The following is a 16,928-nucleotide window of genomic DNA, read 5'->3' as shown; positions in this document are numbered from 1 at the left end:
GAAGATTTAAAAAGATTTAAAAACATGTTTATATATTTTACACACACACACACACACACACACACACACAGCAGTAACAAAAGTCAGCATCATCCATGATGAAGCAGAGAAACAGAAAATTTGGTCTCAGAATACTGCTCTGAAGATGCAAAGAAAAGCGCTAGTTAAATTTAGTAACATTGTTGAGCCTAAATTCTAGAAAGAGATGACATCAGCTGAATAAATAAAAAGGGAACCTAGGGGATACCTAGAGACCAAAATAAGAATTCTATTCACTGCTTAAATATTCTTCCTACATTCAAGCATGTAATCCAATCCCTAAGGACAAAGAGAAATTATTCTCCTGGCCCAGAGTCCCCACTAGACTTAACATTTTGATAATACTCAACAACTAACCACACCCACTTTCTTTCACTGCTAGTGTGAAAGACTACTGCCTATTTTACTGCAGAGTGAAGCCACCATGTTCAATAAGATGACACAGACTATATAAATGAACAAAAATCAAAATGTGGCTCGATTTAGTGGGTTTTAGATTTTTCAATCTTCAGTTGTTCAAGTACAAAGAAATTGTATAATAAAAACAAAAGCCCCGTGTCATCAGCTGTGTGGTCCTGAATAATTTAATCTCTTTCATTTTCTTGGTTCCTTACCTGTAAAATGAGAAAGTCAGGTGCCCTGTCTGCATTTTTCAAGAACGTATGTATAGGGTTCAAGGCCAGGAATAAACCTAGCTGAACATCAGAGCTCTCAGCCTCTCCCTTCACTGAGGTATATATACAGAACCAATGAGGAGACCCAGTGATGAAGCCACCACTGTTTCTGACTTCATGGAATTCACCGGCTAGATACACATGTATATCCAGATACATATCTATACATGCATACAGACATCTATATAAGATATATAGGTATCCTGACTCTCGTCCTAGCCTCTAATTTCCAGGAAGGCAGAAACAGTAGTGGCTTCATCACTGCGTCTCCTCGTTGACTCTGCACAGTTTGCAGAACAATGGGGACCTCCACCTGAGAGGATTAGTAAAGACCTCAAGGAAGACTGGGCCTTTGATAAGTACAACTTGGACAGAATGAAATGGGAAGAAGGGGCATTCTAGACAGAAAAAAAACACAAGCAAATGCAAAGGACACTGAAGGAACAAGTCCCATACCATGAGAGATGGGATTATAAAGGTTGGGACTAAGCCAGGGAATGCCTTTTGAAAGTTCAGGATGGACAGTATGAACTTAATTTGAAAGTAAAGAAAAACCTCTTAAGTGCTAGGATGACAGCAGAGTTCAGGAAGATTAACATGGCTGTGACACATAGGATTTAGTGGAAAAACCAGTGAAGAGTCCTGGTGAGGAATTAGGAATACCCAGACTTGGATAAATAAATAAAACAGAGAAGACCATTGCTCCCACTGGATATCCATACAAGACTTTAAACCATAAAGGAAAACATTTGCAAATTCACCCTTTTTTAATATAAACCTGGGTTTCGTCAAATGACTTAACTACTTAAAACTGACAAAATAACTATTTTAGAGTTAAAACCATCAGAAATGCATACATAATATTTAATCCTGGCCAAAGTTTCAGAACACTTCCATACATTTGTACAATATTTTGTACCACCTTAAAAAAATAATAATTTGTATCATCTTTCCGGAGGGCAATTTTGTACCATGACCCAAAAGCCTAAATACTATAACCCAGCAATCTGGAAATAATCATGGATAAAAACAAAGATTTATATTCAATTATATTCATTTTAGCATTGTTTATACTTGCAAAAACATTAGGAATAACTTGAATATTTAACTAGACGGGATTAATAGTAAATACTTAGAATACTATAGCCATTAAAACAATGTAGAATATATATTAAATAAAGGGCATTTCCCCATTTAGTGAGAGATTACAGAACAAAACGTACCATATGAACCCCCCCAACATGTACACACACACTACTAAAATTAATACACCAAAACAAAACCACTCCATGTGAAGCAAAAGTTTTAGTCTTCAAGACACCTAAATTTTCTACAACAAATACATATATATATGTATATACAGTGTCGTGCAGTTAAACCAAGATCTAGAAGAAATATTCAATGAATGCCTGAACATAGTGTTTCAACTAAGTTTAGAACTAAAAGTAAGGGCCTTCCTCCAAACAGTCTCAAAATTGATTAATGCCGAAGTTCCCTCCCGAGGCATTTTTTGGCTTTCTCAGGAGGTAAGTGAGGCCTTTCTTTCACGCAGCAAGACCCCTGCTCCTCTCTTCCTGAATGTCAGTACACACGTACAACTGTACCCGTATTCAGTAACCTTAAGCCTCCAGAGAAACTGCAAGTGGTTTATCAAAAGTAAAGACCAGGGGGCCCTGTAAGAATCTCTGCAAAGAAGTACGCTCCAGAAGTGGAGCAGTTTGTCTTAAGATATAATCAAATTGAATTTTAATGCTAGAAACACATCTGTCGCCATCCCACAGAACTTCTCTCAAAGGTCACCTACAGCACGTTAACCAAGTTCAAAAAACACTGGTAATAACGGATGGTGGTGTACAGGTCTCTAAAATTCCATAGGGTCCACAACCATTTCTCAATCTTCATTTTTTTTTTTAAAGATTTTATTTATTTATGTGACAGAGAGACAGCCAGCGAGAGAGGGAACACAGGAAGGGGTAATGGGAGAGGAAGAAGCAGGCTCCTAGCGGAGGAGCCCGATGTGGGACTCGATCCCGGAACGCCGGGATCACGCCCTGAGCCGAAGGCAGACGCAGACGCTTAACGACTGCGCTACCCAGGCGCCCCTCAATCTTCATATTAAACAGCTTCTCTGTAGTATTCAACCATTCAATTCCCAATTCTTTATCATTAAACCTGTCATTTCTCCGAGCTTCACATAAGTTTTACAGTCACGTCAAATATGAAGCTTCTAAAACCGAACTTGGCATCATTTCTGCCTATTTCTACTGATACCACAAAGCACCAGCGCTGCCAGTGTTCCACTCCGACTGAAATTTCATGTTGTCCTTTGAGTCGCTCCCTCACCCTAGTCCCACAAATCTATGCCAAATGTCAAGTATTACTTACTTGAGTTTCTCAAATCTGTCACTTCCTTTTCATTCCTATTTCAGGCCAACTTCAGTCAGTATTTGCTTTAAATCAGGGCACAAATACAGTCATCCTAACTTCTGCCTCTAAGTTCTCCTCGAATTTATCTTACACAGCACCCCAAACCAGTCTTTCAAACCTGCTGTCCTTTTATGCTTCTGACTTTCAAACTTCCAAAAGCTCTTTTATTTCCTTCCTGGTAAAATCCAAAAGCCAATGTCCTCTGCAATCTGGCCCAGGGTATTTTCTCATAAAACCAGAGAATCTCAAAACTGGAAGCCTAGAAATCATGCAAATGAGGAAACTGAATGAACACCAAAAAAGGTTAGTTTCTTACTCCGGCCAAAATTAAGTTACCAAACCGGAAACTTAAAAACCTAAATCAGTATTTCCTAAGTTGCCTGATAATTAACACGAACGACACCAAGATGTTCAATACACAGATTGCCAGGCCCTTCTGCTGTGACTTCAGATTCACAGGAATCTGATCTGAGTCTGACCACAGGAATCTGTATATTTAAGAAGCACGAGGTGATTCTCATCTGCAGGGAAGTTTGAGGAAACCTGACCTAGATCTTGCAAATCTTCTATATTCTTTGACCGTATCAATCTTATATTTCAACTAGTGTCTTATACTCTGTTCTTTCCAAAAAGCTCTACTTACTGTCTCAATTATACCTTGTTTAGAGGTTATATCATGCTCCCCCCTACCCAGCTCCAAACCTTCCCATTCCTTCCTATTCTAAACTCTTCAAAATCTTCATCAATGCTTTCCATATAACCCCAATAATCAAGTACTAGGTAGATTTCATTTGTTGTAATCATGCTGCTAAGAATGGAAAATCAAAGAAAAAAAAACCATGTAAGGGAATACAAATTAATACTGGTTTTAGCCTGAAAGAGAAAATGTCTTAAATACTAGTTAATCAGCAACAAAACTTTTCAAAACACTGAAATCAGAGTAGCTCTCACTTCTGTTACACTATTACGCTTCACCATCATTAGATACTGATTGTGTTTCAACCATGGCACTTAAGGTAAGGAGGTTAACAGTAGGTTAAAAAAAAAAAAATAGGGGTGTAAGTATTTTTTTTTTAAGTATACCCAGAGCCTGGATTTGTTTCTCTTCTCTATTATCACATACTTCTCATAAAACAAAAAAGCCCCATTTCCTCATAAAATGGAGAAAAACTCATTCCATGGCAGTTTCACCGCCTCAGTGATTTCCATTTAAGTCATAATCTATAATCTACAACATTAAAATTAGCTACTGATAAATACTCAAATATAACTTCACCAATAAATCAGAAAAATAGGTACCAAGCAAAAAAACCAAAGACAAGCACTAAAATATTAGGCCATTCCATTTAACATACAATGTGAAGCTCCCCAGAGATATCTAAATGTGATTTTATATTTAGTGCCTAAAAATAATCAAAATAAATTTCTGGCATAATGCAGGCTATACTGAATCTTAATTTCTCCTGTCTCAAAATATCCCTAAATTAGTTCAGCAAATAAATAACTTAAGATGTTATTAAATGGTCTAAGATTTAAATTATTAATACAGAACCTTAGGATCTTCAGAGTAGACCCTGATGTAACTTTTTACCCATTTTTAAGGCTTGTTTTACTGTATTTGTTATCGCTACTTTCAATTTTCATTATCAAAAACTAGTGTTTCAATTCACCTTTCATTAGGTCAGAAGGATGAAGAAATAAAAATCCTTCTCTTCATTAAATTCACATATAAAGAAACAATAAAGGTCAAAATCCAAAGCTGTACTGTTTTCTCGTCTTTAAATTGTAACTATAAGAATCTGTCTCAATGTGAGCTCAATCTCAAACTCACCTTTTCCCCACATTTCTTTATTGAACCAATTTTTTAAAGGATTTTATGAATGTTACTTTAATTAGCTCCACATACTGCTTTTAGAAACATTATCACCAGTTCTGCTATCAAAGGAAATAACATTTTTAAAAAACTATAAAACATAATGTGGCCAGAAAAAACAACTGTTGTGTGTAATGGCTACTTGGACTACTTTAAAATAGTTCTAATAATTTTTAAGACAATTTTTTACAAGTGGTCAGATATATAGCTTACCACTTTCTTTTTTTAAAAAAATGGCACATTTAACCATCTACATAAAATATTTAAAAAATATTCATTAGAGTCAACATTTTACCACTTGCATGCTTAAATTCTTACACAATGACCCACTGAGACTTGAAAGGATCTGGGCTTTCAAGGGGGAGGAAAGGGGATCAAGATCACTGATTGGTTATTACAAGGACAAAGGTTAGAGACTTAAATATAGACATGCATTTAAAACTACTCTGTATACATCTTAATGATTTCAAGATATAAGAAAATATAATCTAGTTAAAATGTGACTGGTGATGACTTTAAAGGTTCAATCAGATTTCCAAAGAAGAAACAAGCTTAATTGCAAACGTAGTATCCTGCTACCTACAAAAATCTTGGATAGAATCTCAACTACACCAAATCAGCTTTTAAAAAAAAATAGTCACAAAAAATGTCATTATGTAATACAAAGATAGCTATGTGAATTTATCGCACCAAAGTGACCAATAAATGAAATGCATTTAAACTATACAATGTTTACAATGTGCAAGATTAAAGAATAGAACCTAATCAACGATAGGATTGCAAAGCCTAAATGAAATGCCAGTGAAACAGAACAGCATGACATTTTCTCAGACACAACCAAATATAAAAACATATGAAATAGCTGTTTTAATCTTTAACTTTTAAAGCTTTCATAGTTTCCATTTCCAATCCAAAATACATCTAAAATTGCAAAGCTTATTCATAGAAATATATTATTGGTCACGTAAAAAAACCGAACAGAAGATTAAAAAGCACATATACCCTTGTCCTTCCAATTTTTCTTCTGACAGTCCATCTCTTGTCACGATCTGCCCTCCAGATGCAATGATCAATTATGCATACCAACAGAAAAGCTGTAACTGCACAAATCTACCCTGTGAGACATGAAATATCCGTTTCCTCAAGCGAAGTCTGCAGTCTCTGCTGCACAACTGCAGCAGGACTGAAGTCACCTGACGTCTTCTGGGTGTGGAACAGTCTGACGCAGTGCAATCTGTAACTAGGCTACTAATACTCAGGCACTACCGCCTTCCTCCTATGTGTTTATTGTTCTAGTCTTTTGCTTGTTGCTCATACCAAAGGGAGCTACTTTTGCAGGGGGAGGGGCAGGCTACCAAAGAAAGGAAAGAAAAGAGAGCTGTTCTTTTGGCAGAGCTAACCACTGATTCTATCTGCAATGTACTTACAGCTATATGCAATTTTTTTCTTTTCATCGATGGGTGAATTATGCTGCTGGTTTTCAGTTTCATTTAAAAACTCTAAAATCAATAGTTACCTAATAAGACAAAAATGGACTGATCCAAAGAAGGGTAATAGCTTAAATTTCAAGCCTGGGAAATGCTGAATCTCTTCTTACTTTCTCCTGAGTTTATTAAGGTTTAAGGCATTCAGCATTTGCACCCTTACGAGGGTATGAATCACAAAGTCAGATTATTAATATTTACCGAACATATGCTACTTCAAAAGAAAAAAAGGTTTTATTCAATCTCAGCAGTCTCATTATGTAATGCTATTTCTTCTTTTACAATAATGGAAATCCAGAGACTTACAAGTGTATATTTATTCCTAATCATCACCTGCTGCAACTTAATCTTTCAATAAATATCTATTAAACATTACTGCAGGTACTATTAATAGACTCTTAGCTTGAAGAGAAATATTCATGTGCTAATTATATCATTTGCCTTGGGAAAATGACATAAGACAAAACAAAAATTTTACTAATACAAAAACAACTCTATGTATAGGACTTTCAAAATTTTTGCTCAACTTTCTAAAACTGGCATTCATTCCAGTGCAAAATATTATGTCTTTACTAATGTTCCAAAACTGGTTTAACTGATGCTAGCATTTAACCAAGCTATAGAGGCAACATTTAATGACAAATCAGCTAAAATGTTCTAAAGTGTGTGACAGGATGAAGTATTATAAGATATATGGCCTATGTACAGAAGTACATACTTCTGAAAGTGATACAGCTACACTGAAATTGGTATATTTTCTGGAACTTGCTGTAAAATTCTGCAAAATCCTTAGAATCAGAAGTAGTCTGGTCAATGACTCAGTCCTTTCCTATCTGCTTTTCTAACTCCATACATAAATAAAGCAAAGCAACTTCTAACTTAAAATTTTATTCACTGGACCCATGTATAATGTGGTATTTGAGAACCCTGTCGCCAAGTCATACCGTGGCTGAAAAAGTCTGGCTTCTTCACGCAATACTATGAAATCTCAAACTATTCAGTTAAGTATGAAATATTTCCAAAATACTATCTCTAACTAAGAATGAATCCCTTGAAACTGTGAAGACATGTAAATACTTTAACATCAGAATAAAGCACTCAAAAAAACAGTGCCCAAACACTGCTTTGAAGTCAGAGATTACTGCACAAATAGGAGAGGGGGAAAAAAAAGACTTCTTGAGACAAAGGTATTTACCATTTACACTACTTACATCTGCTGGTACTTGATTTGATTCAAAACATTTAAAAGTAGTCTCAAAGAGCAAGAATGTGTGATAATAACAACCATTCATCTGAACACTAAATACACTTAAAAGCTCCCCTGGCAGATTTAAAAGTCAAAATAGGAGCCCTGAAGTTTGATCTTATATACTGATACCCAATTCTTTAATTTTTAGGGTCTTTGCAATTCAAACTATTAAGTTTGCAGAAAAACTTACTCATATAAATCAACTGACATTTTACCTATTTCTCTCTTAAAAAGTTTTAAAAGGTTATTTTAGGTTTGGTTAGCTAAGCAAAAAAAAAGTACTGAAATTTAAAAACTTGATGATACAAATCTGTTAAAAACATAAAGCCATATAAGCTATGTTTTTAGTGAGGATCAAATGAAATAGCATAAGCAAAAGGCCTTAGGACAGTCCCTGACAAAAAGTAGGCCTTATATTAGTCCTAGCTAATTAACACTATTATTATGCTACAAATAACAAACTAGTAGGAGATAAGGTACATAAAACACATCTAAGCGCATATATGAAGCCATTCAATTCTAGGGAATAACCCAATACCTTTCTAAACAAGTACAAGCATGCATGCGCGTGCGCATGCGCGCGCGCGTATATATACACACACACACACACACACACACACACACACATTATTGTGCTTTGCTACACAGTTCCGTTATACTCCAGCTCAGAAAAATTTATATACGGATAGTTTATAGGTCCTACTTCACACTAAATACCAACATAACAGACATATAAAGGACATAAATCTGTTAAAAACTTACCTTCATTTATTTTGTTTTCCTTCAAATATCTAATATTTTGTTTAAAAAATGAATTCTTTCAAGGACAATTTTCAAATAGAACACACATCCCAACTTGTAAAACAGCACTTTGATTATTTGGGACAGGAACCTACTTTTACCTTAAAAGTAAAAGCTTCCAAAGGAGACCACAGAAGATGGCGTAGGAAGAATGACGGAAGACATTCTCCTTTTTAAAATGTAAAATTAGCCTTACACAGAACTTTTGAAATGAGTTTTCCAAAGCTCAAGTTTGGCAACTTCCCCCATTCCTCAGTATCCACATCCCCAGTGGACAAAGCATGACATGAACAAATGAAAACTTGCCCAAGCATAACACTATCTCCTTTCCAAAGGGTACCATGCTCTAAAATTACCTACACTCTCTAGATTTCTCTTCTCCTCATATCTTAAATCAAAACTCTCATTTTCTTAGCGCACTTAACCTCAGTAGTAGGAAAATCATGATTAAATCAATTCCTACTAAAAAATTTAAAAAATTCCTTTCTCTATAACCTTCTCATGAAGAGAGAGAGAGTGTGTGGGTGTGGGTGTGGGTGGGTGTGGGGGTGTGTGTGTGTGTGTGTGTGTGTGTGTGAAGGGCAGGATTTCAGACTCAAGACTGTACTTTGGAACAGGCAGCAGTACATAAGCTCTAAGTCCGCTCCAGCCAGCCTTCCCATTTCTTTCCTTCCTCTACTTCTGAACTCCAGAAAAATTAAAGTTTGTTTTCTTTACAATGTTTAGAAATCAAGGGAAATAAATGAAAAAGGGGTGGTCATTTGGATTTAAAGTGATACTCTCTAAGCTGGGGATTGCTAGTATACAATTCTTGATAGCTAAAATAAGTATTTCTACTTTCTGGAAACAGAAAACAATATTTTTTTTTTAAATAAAGAAACAACCATAGTTACACAGGAATTTTAAACTTATTTCAAAACTTAATTATCCTGAGCTATACAAAAATATAAAACTAAACATATGTCTCATTACTGAAAGGTATTAAACAATGCTGTTTAATACCATAAGCTGTAATATAATGCCCTCTATGGACTAAATTACAGCACTTCAACATTAACTACTAAATTGAATCTGAAGACATGGAGAAAGACTTCAGTCTAGAAAAAGAATGACAACACAAGTTCAAATGGTAAAAAAAATAATGAGTATTTTAAAGTCTATAAACAATTTCATATAAGTTGCTAAAAACAAATACTAAAATCCACAGAGAAACTGAAAGTGATACACTACTCAGTAAGAACTAAATAAATGCTGGCTTCATGTATTATAATCTAAAATAAATATACATATTCCAAAAGATGCAAAGCATTTGAAAATTCAGAATCAAAAAATTAATAGTCACTAGGCTCTGAACAGATCTTTTAAAACTTATATGTTTTCATCAAACTACACAGGTTTGGGAGAATCTTTAAAGTCATTCGTTATTTAAAATAACATGACTCAATCATTTGTTTGATTCAGCACAATGTGTCAAAATCCTTTTATAAAGTCATTTTTAAAGTCACTTGTTAATGTAAAGCAAATATCCACAACTCACTAAATTTCTCTCGTCATCTGAATTTATTCCATATAGTCAATTATAAAGTGTTCCGTAGACCTATTTTCTATACATAACACTAGATGGCACCAACACCCATCCAGTAGATTGTCTTACTGGGCATGCAATCCCAACAAAAACCTTGTTCAATTTTCTCACTCCTTCTGCCTGATACTAGGGAACTAGAGATCAGAATATGATGGCAATAGAAAAATAACTCCACCACCAAGAAAGCATGTGATCTCTGACCAGAATTCAAAATCAATTTTAAATAGCGAAGAATCAGGTGTAAAAATAAAATAATACAGGGGCGCCTGGGTGGCACAGTCATTAAGTGTCTGCCTTCGGCTCAGGGCGTGATCCCAGCGTTCTGGGATCGAGCCCCACGTCAGGCTCCTCTGCTGGGAGCCTGCTTCTTCCTCTCCCACTCCCCCTGCCTGTGTTCCCTTCCTCGCTGGCTGTCTCTCTGTGTCAAATAAATAAAATCTTTAAAAAAAATAAAATAAAATAAAAAAATAAATTAAATAAAATAATACATACATACATATTTTCCTATGTGAAAACTGAAAATGTCCACTAAAATGTAAAGTAAAATAAAAATTGTTCGGAAAACTGTAACATAACAGGAGTTTTCATCCTTTGTAAAGAACTCTCATAAAATCGGAAACAGATGAACATCTAAATTTAAAAATGAGCAAAGGGTATGAACAGGCAATTCACAAAAGAAAAACAGCCAATAAATATATGGAACATGTTTACTTTCACTAATCATCAAAGATCAAAACTGCAAGATACCACTTCGTCTTATCAAAATTGGTAAAGGGTTTTTTGTTGTTGTTTTTTAAGTGCCATATATAGAATGTCTGGAAGGATACCTAAGAAATAAGTCACAGTACAGGACTCTGAAGGAGTATGAAGTGACTAGTTGAGACAGGAAGAAGACTTACTGTCATTGTGCTCTTTGAATTTTGTATAATATGGAAGTATTACCTAATAAGCAAAAGAATAAATAATATCAATTGTTGGTGATAATAGAGAAATAGGTGTTTTCTTACTTTTTTAGAGGGGGAAAAATCAGTACAACTTTTCTGACAGCCAATTTTTGTCAAAACTCTTAAAAACGCTCATACTCATTTACCTAGGGTTTATTTCTAGTAATTTAGAAATGAATAATTCAGGTACGTAAAACATATTTAAATATAAAGAGGTCAATAGCAGCATTATTTATAAATTAAAAAGTCAGAAGCCATCTAAGAATCCAACAATAGCAAACTAATTAAATTATATGCAATACCAAGAACAATAAACATTAAAAAATCATGCAGCAGCAGAATGATACAGAAATGTCAGCATTATACAAGATACTGCTAATTTTAAATTTTTTAAAAAATTTTATTTATTTATTTTTGGGAGAGAGTGCGCGCATGAGCATGGGGGCAAAGGGAGAGGGGGAAGCAGACTCCCCACTGAGCAGGGAGTCTGAGAGACAAGGTACTTGATCCCAGGACTGTGAGATCATGACCTGAGCCGAAGGCAGACCCTTAACTGACTGAGCCACCCAGATGCCCAAGATACTGCTAATTTTTTTAAAGCTATAAACAATGTGTAGACTATGATTCCAATTTGGCAAAACACTTATTTTTGTACTCCATCATAAAGTATCCACATGCATAGAAAATAGATGAGAAGAATATATTCTAAAATATTAACAATTATGTCTGGGCTATCTGATTACATATTTTTTTCATCTCAAAAGTTTTCTCTACTACTCAGATTTGTACAATGAGCATGTATTACTGCAGATTGTTTCATGTACCACTGGTCTGACTTTACTGATAGCAGGTCCTTCAGACAAATTCTGACTACTGAAAGTACTGAAGCTCAAATAGATTAAAACATCTGTCCATGGTCATACAGCTAAACACTGAAAAGGCAGGATTAGAACTCAGGTCTATAAGATGCCCAAAATGAAGTTCTTTCAAACACACTATATTTAGTGTTCTCTAACCTTCATGGTACATATTTCATAATTATTTTCAATCTGTATTGGGCCCATACTAAGCACTAAATAAATCCCCATTCATTTGACATTTAAGTCACATTTGTTTAAATAAATATAATCAATTCTTTTATTAACAACAGTCCATCTCTAATTTAGCTATATTGTAAATTTACTAACAGATTTCCAGTTAAAGGTATTTCGACTAAATTTGTTAAGAGTAAGCATTTTAATTTTTCAGGGTACTTAAATTTATTATTTTTATCAGATTAACTGCTCAGTGTCATAATTAAAGTCCAACTACTAATTACCAAAAAGTGTCCAAAATATGCTCACTAAAAATACATTTTAACCAAAATACCAAACCTTAATATCTATAATGCTTTACTGAGAAATTTCAAAGGCTATATAGTAAATTCTTCATGTAAGAAAAAAGTTTTAAGTCATTTATACTATCTAAAGAAAGATTTTATTCATGAACACATTTAACAAGCATATATTAATTTGCAAAGGATAATTTTCAATTCTTTACCTAGATAAATGGGCTCTTTTTAAGTGAGGCTTTTATTAAAATGCCAGTACTACTTGGGGATTCTTTGATATCACATAGTTGAGTATAATGAACGAACAATCAAGTTGGTAGTGGTTTACACTTCATTCACCCATAGTTCCAACAGGTCAGCAAAACACAATCTATACTCGTTTATGAAGAAAAAATATTCGTGCATTATTGGGAAACCAAGCAACCAACAAACATATTAAGCATTCACTATTCTTTTTTTTTTTTTTTAAGATTTTACTTATTTGACAGAGATAGAGACAGCCAGCGAGAGAGGGAACACAAGCAGGGGGAGTGGGAGAGGAAGAAGCAGGCTCATAGCGGAAGAGCCTGATGTGGGGCTCGATCCCATAATGCCGGGATCACGCCCTGAGCCGAAGGCAGACGCTTAACCACTGTGCCACCCAGGCGCCCCTAAGCATTCACTATTCTTAAGTGATGATCTCAGTGGTTTGAGTGAGAGACATTAGCACCTTTCTTTACCAACCAACAGCTTACCAACAACATAGATAGCAGTTGTTCACCACTAGAGGGTTATTCAGTCTCCACATGGAAGCAAAAGGTGTTACCTTCATTTTGCTAACCCTACATGTGGAAAACCATGCCAGAAAATGTACACGATAAACAACTTTCTTGACTTTAAAAATGTCTTATATTGGTAATGCCCCAACACAACAGGTATGTAATAAAAGAAAAGCACCTTGGTTGCCTGCTAAATTCACGACTAACCTTTCATTCCAAAATGGAAAACAACTGAGAAGAGAACAAAACCTAAGTTGGAATCCCAGTTCCTCACCTGTTGGGAAAAAGATCTTCCTTGTGCAATTAAATAAGAATATAAATAAGAAAGTTAGCTCAATGTCTGGAACACAGAAGTTCAAAAGTATTGTGCTTACTATATAATTTGCTAAGTAATCTTGGGATATTGTCATCCATAAAATGGTTTCTTCTTTCAGATTACGGAGGAGACTAAATATGTGAAACTGCTTCATGTTTAGGAGGTTTCCCATAAATAGCGGTCTCCCCTTTCTGGGTAAAATGATAAGAGTTCAGCTTCTTTTCTCAGTCTTTCAGAAGTCTCAATTTATAAACCTCCAAAACAGAAAACCTAAAACTGAAAGGAAATTCAAACAAATTAATCTAACTATATTTCAAATCAGTATTATAACCACACTAAGGTTGGGGAAGAGAAAAGGAAGAGGAGAGGAAAAAATGTGATCCAAAGTAACTTGTACTTGACTATACACATTCAATCTCGGAGGCTTGGGGTGGTAGATTTGCAAAATAACCCTGAATTTATTTTACTGTGTCTACTATAATGGTATTAGAAAACATTCTAAAACTATTTAGAAATATTAGAGGGTTAAGCAAATGAGTAAATGTATTGGTAGTGTTAGCAGCTAGGGTTCTCACTACAGAAGAAGCATACAAATACGAAATGAAGGAATAAAGAAATAAACCTCTGGGAATGGCTTGGAATTGGAGGTATCTGTGTGAACTCATGATTTCAAATACATGTGTATGTGCTTAGGTTTATTTGTACATATTTTATGTTTGTATATAAGCATTTCCTACCTCTCTCTGTTCACTGAAAGACTAAAATGAGAAGACCTCAAGGAGGCAAGGAGTACAACTAGGGTCCAGCTCTTGATCTGTAATACTATTCCCAACTAAAAAGAATCTGGGATCCTTTGAGAAATGCTTGATTCCAGGGCTGGGACAGAGTAGGCATAAGATGAGCCTACATTTTGTTATGCTAGAAAATAAGAAGCGCTTCCCTCTCCACCCCCAAAAAAGGATAGCTGCACGTCCTTGAGCCAACTTGAACAAGGCCCTTCCAAATCTGGGACAATTTACAACCAAAATAATTAAGTACAATAATGAATTATAAGCCATTAGGGGGAAAAGAGAAATTCATAAATTCATATTGGTAATTATAATTAAAATCATAGAAAAGGAGGGCACTTGCTGACAGCAGAATGCCATGGACAAGAGATAATTTTTGATTCCAACACTCCCTCCACATTTATCCTTTTGCAACCTTCATGGTAAAGACTGAATCAAGCAAGAATCATCAGTAGACACTAAATCTAGGAGGGAATTTTGATGGAGAGCTGGATATTTGCATAGACTTGCAAGGTCACCCCTCAGACTGATTAGCTGTAAGGAAAGAAGAAAGAAAGTATATAGTACGGAAATGAGGGACCACCTTAACCAGATGGTAAAAATTAATCTCATTAATGAGACTTATGAATAATGGGTATGTTCAGATATGATCCCATGAGAGAGGTAAGGGGTACTACATCATCTCATTTTGGCCATGAATCCATAATCTCAATCTAATCACTGAGAAACAGCAGATGAATGCAGAATTACAATGTTCTACTAAAAAGGGAGAGGGGGAAGGGCCTATGTTCTTCAAAACTGTTAATGTCATAAGAGATAAATAGTGGAAATGTAACAGATAAAAGGAGCGAAAAACAACATGACTACTAAAAGCAAATTTTGGCCCTAGATTAGATCTTGTAGTAGAGGACACTATACAGGGCACATTATTAGGTTAAATGTCACATTTGGATATGGATGTTAGATTAGAAAAAAGTATTTTATCAATGTAAATTTATGAAGTTAATAGCTGTACCAAGGTTACACAAGAAAATACCTTTTTGAAGAATTTAGAGATAAAACAGAATGTATATAACTTAGTGTCAAATAGTTCAGGAAAAATAAGGATGTATATAGTATTACAGATGTATATCTATAGATGTGTATATATATATATACACACACATATATATATATGTATAGATGTATAGATGTATATCTAGTTATTTACAGAAGAAGATCATAACTAATAGAGCAAATAGGGAAAATGTTAATAGGTTAAATTTAAATGAAGATAGTAAGACATTCTTTGCACTATTTTTATTTTTGCAATTAAGTTTGATGTTGCTTCCAAATAAAAGTTAATTTTTAAAAACCAACTGTCCTTTAAAAAAAAAATTCTAAATGATACCATTATTTATTTCAATTCTATTTAGCATCTACTGTATCATAAACCTGCCTTTCGCATTGACTGGTTTTTCAGTCTAGTCTGACAAAAACCTAAATGTTTCTTTTCACTTTGCCACCCACGGCAGTCTGGAAATCCACTATGTCCTTAGATGCAAGTGAGTAGGTTTCTACATACTGACCATAACATCCATACACATACGCTTGCCCCAAATACACCAAAACAGAACCTCAAAAAATTTTTATCATATTTTATATAAATGAACAGGCCTATGTGTCTACTCACATTTGCTATCTGTAACTTCCACAGAATCTTCTGTTCTGCAAAGCCATTCCTAATATCCCAAAGGAAGAGCTAGCCTCTCTGTACCCTTACTATGTGTTGGTGATCTTCTACTTTCAATCATTACATACTTATATCCCTAACCTGACATTCCTATGCCAAATTTCCATGCCATCATCTAAGGAAAGCATTTCAACTGTCATGTGGTAGCGCTACCTGTTAGTCAATTATTCTTTCAGAAGTTTCACTATCTTGGTCTATATACAGTAGTATAAATGTACACAATTATTAGAATATTTTATCTTCTGCCTGTTTTATTTTTTAAATGAGTGAAAAGTGAAAAACTAAAGTGCCAATAATAATCACAATATATTTTAAATAAAAATGGAAACCATAAATCTTTTTAAGAAAGAACATATATGAAATGCTGAGCCTAGATCATCAAAATCTGCCTCTAAACAATGAATTAAAGAAAAAATAAATAAATGTTCTTAATTATGACCTGAGAAAAATCAATATTTACATGTTATTATTAAAAATAGTTTGATAAAATTCTTTTATCAAGGGAGAAGAGGAAGACTAGCATTCATTTTTTTCATGACAAATTTTATCCAAAAATATCAGTAAGGCATCAAAGCCTATATCACAATATCTTGCTCATCCTCCTCACAAAATCAGCCTTTCTTCCCAAAATTAAAAATGAATTCTACCAACAAATGCCATTTAAGAAAACAAGGAGAATAAACTGAATTATAAATTATCTGAGGAAATAGTATTTTGTTATTTAATATTTATTAATGCTTTAATGTTTGAACATATATTCAGTAACATGACCCCAAAATTTTTTAAAACACACCTAAGCATATCACAATAGGGATGGTATAAAATTTCTGGCCATGTGAGAAAACAACCTCCCTAATGTTCTTAACAGTCTCTTGCTACTCTTTGGTTCATTTGACTTCAGTACACTTAACCATGGTTTTTCGAAGAT

General features: G+C 34.5%; 1 protein-coding gene across 4 annotated transcripts in view; it reads right to left on the bottom strand.

The window, feature by feature from the left end:
• Nucleotides 1-16,928, bottom strand: part of RTN4 (reticulon 4) — a 68,922-nt gene that overhangs the window by 27,353 nt on the left and 24,641 nt on the right. The window contains exon 1 of one of the 4 annotated variants that reach the window (XM_040623475.1): nt 6,016-6,163. The exons of the other annotated variants lie outside the window; for them this stretch is intronic. Within the exon in view, the coding sequence (XP_040479409.1) occupies nt 6,016-6,049 (34 nt within the window). The 5' untranslated portion in view covers nt 6,050-6,163. Of the gene's footprint in view, nt 1-6,015; nt 6,164-16,928 lie in introns of those variants that run through there. 4 annotated transcript variants of the gene reach the window in all.

This window comes from Ursus maritimus, unplaced genomic scaffold (assembly GCF_017311325.1).
Source record: "Ursus maritimus isolate PB19 unplaced genomic scaffold, ASM1731132v1 scaffold_6, whole genome shotgun sequence".
Lineage (NCBI taxonomy): Eukaryota > Metazoa > Chordata > Mammalia > Carnivora > Ursidae > Ursus > Ursus maritimus.
This window is presented reverse-complemented; position numbering and strand designations above follow the sequence as displayed.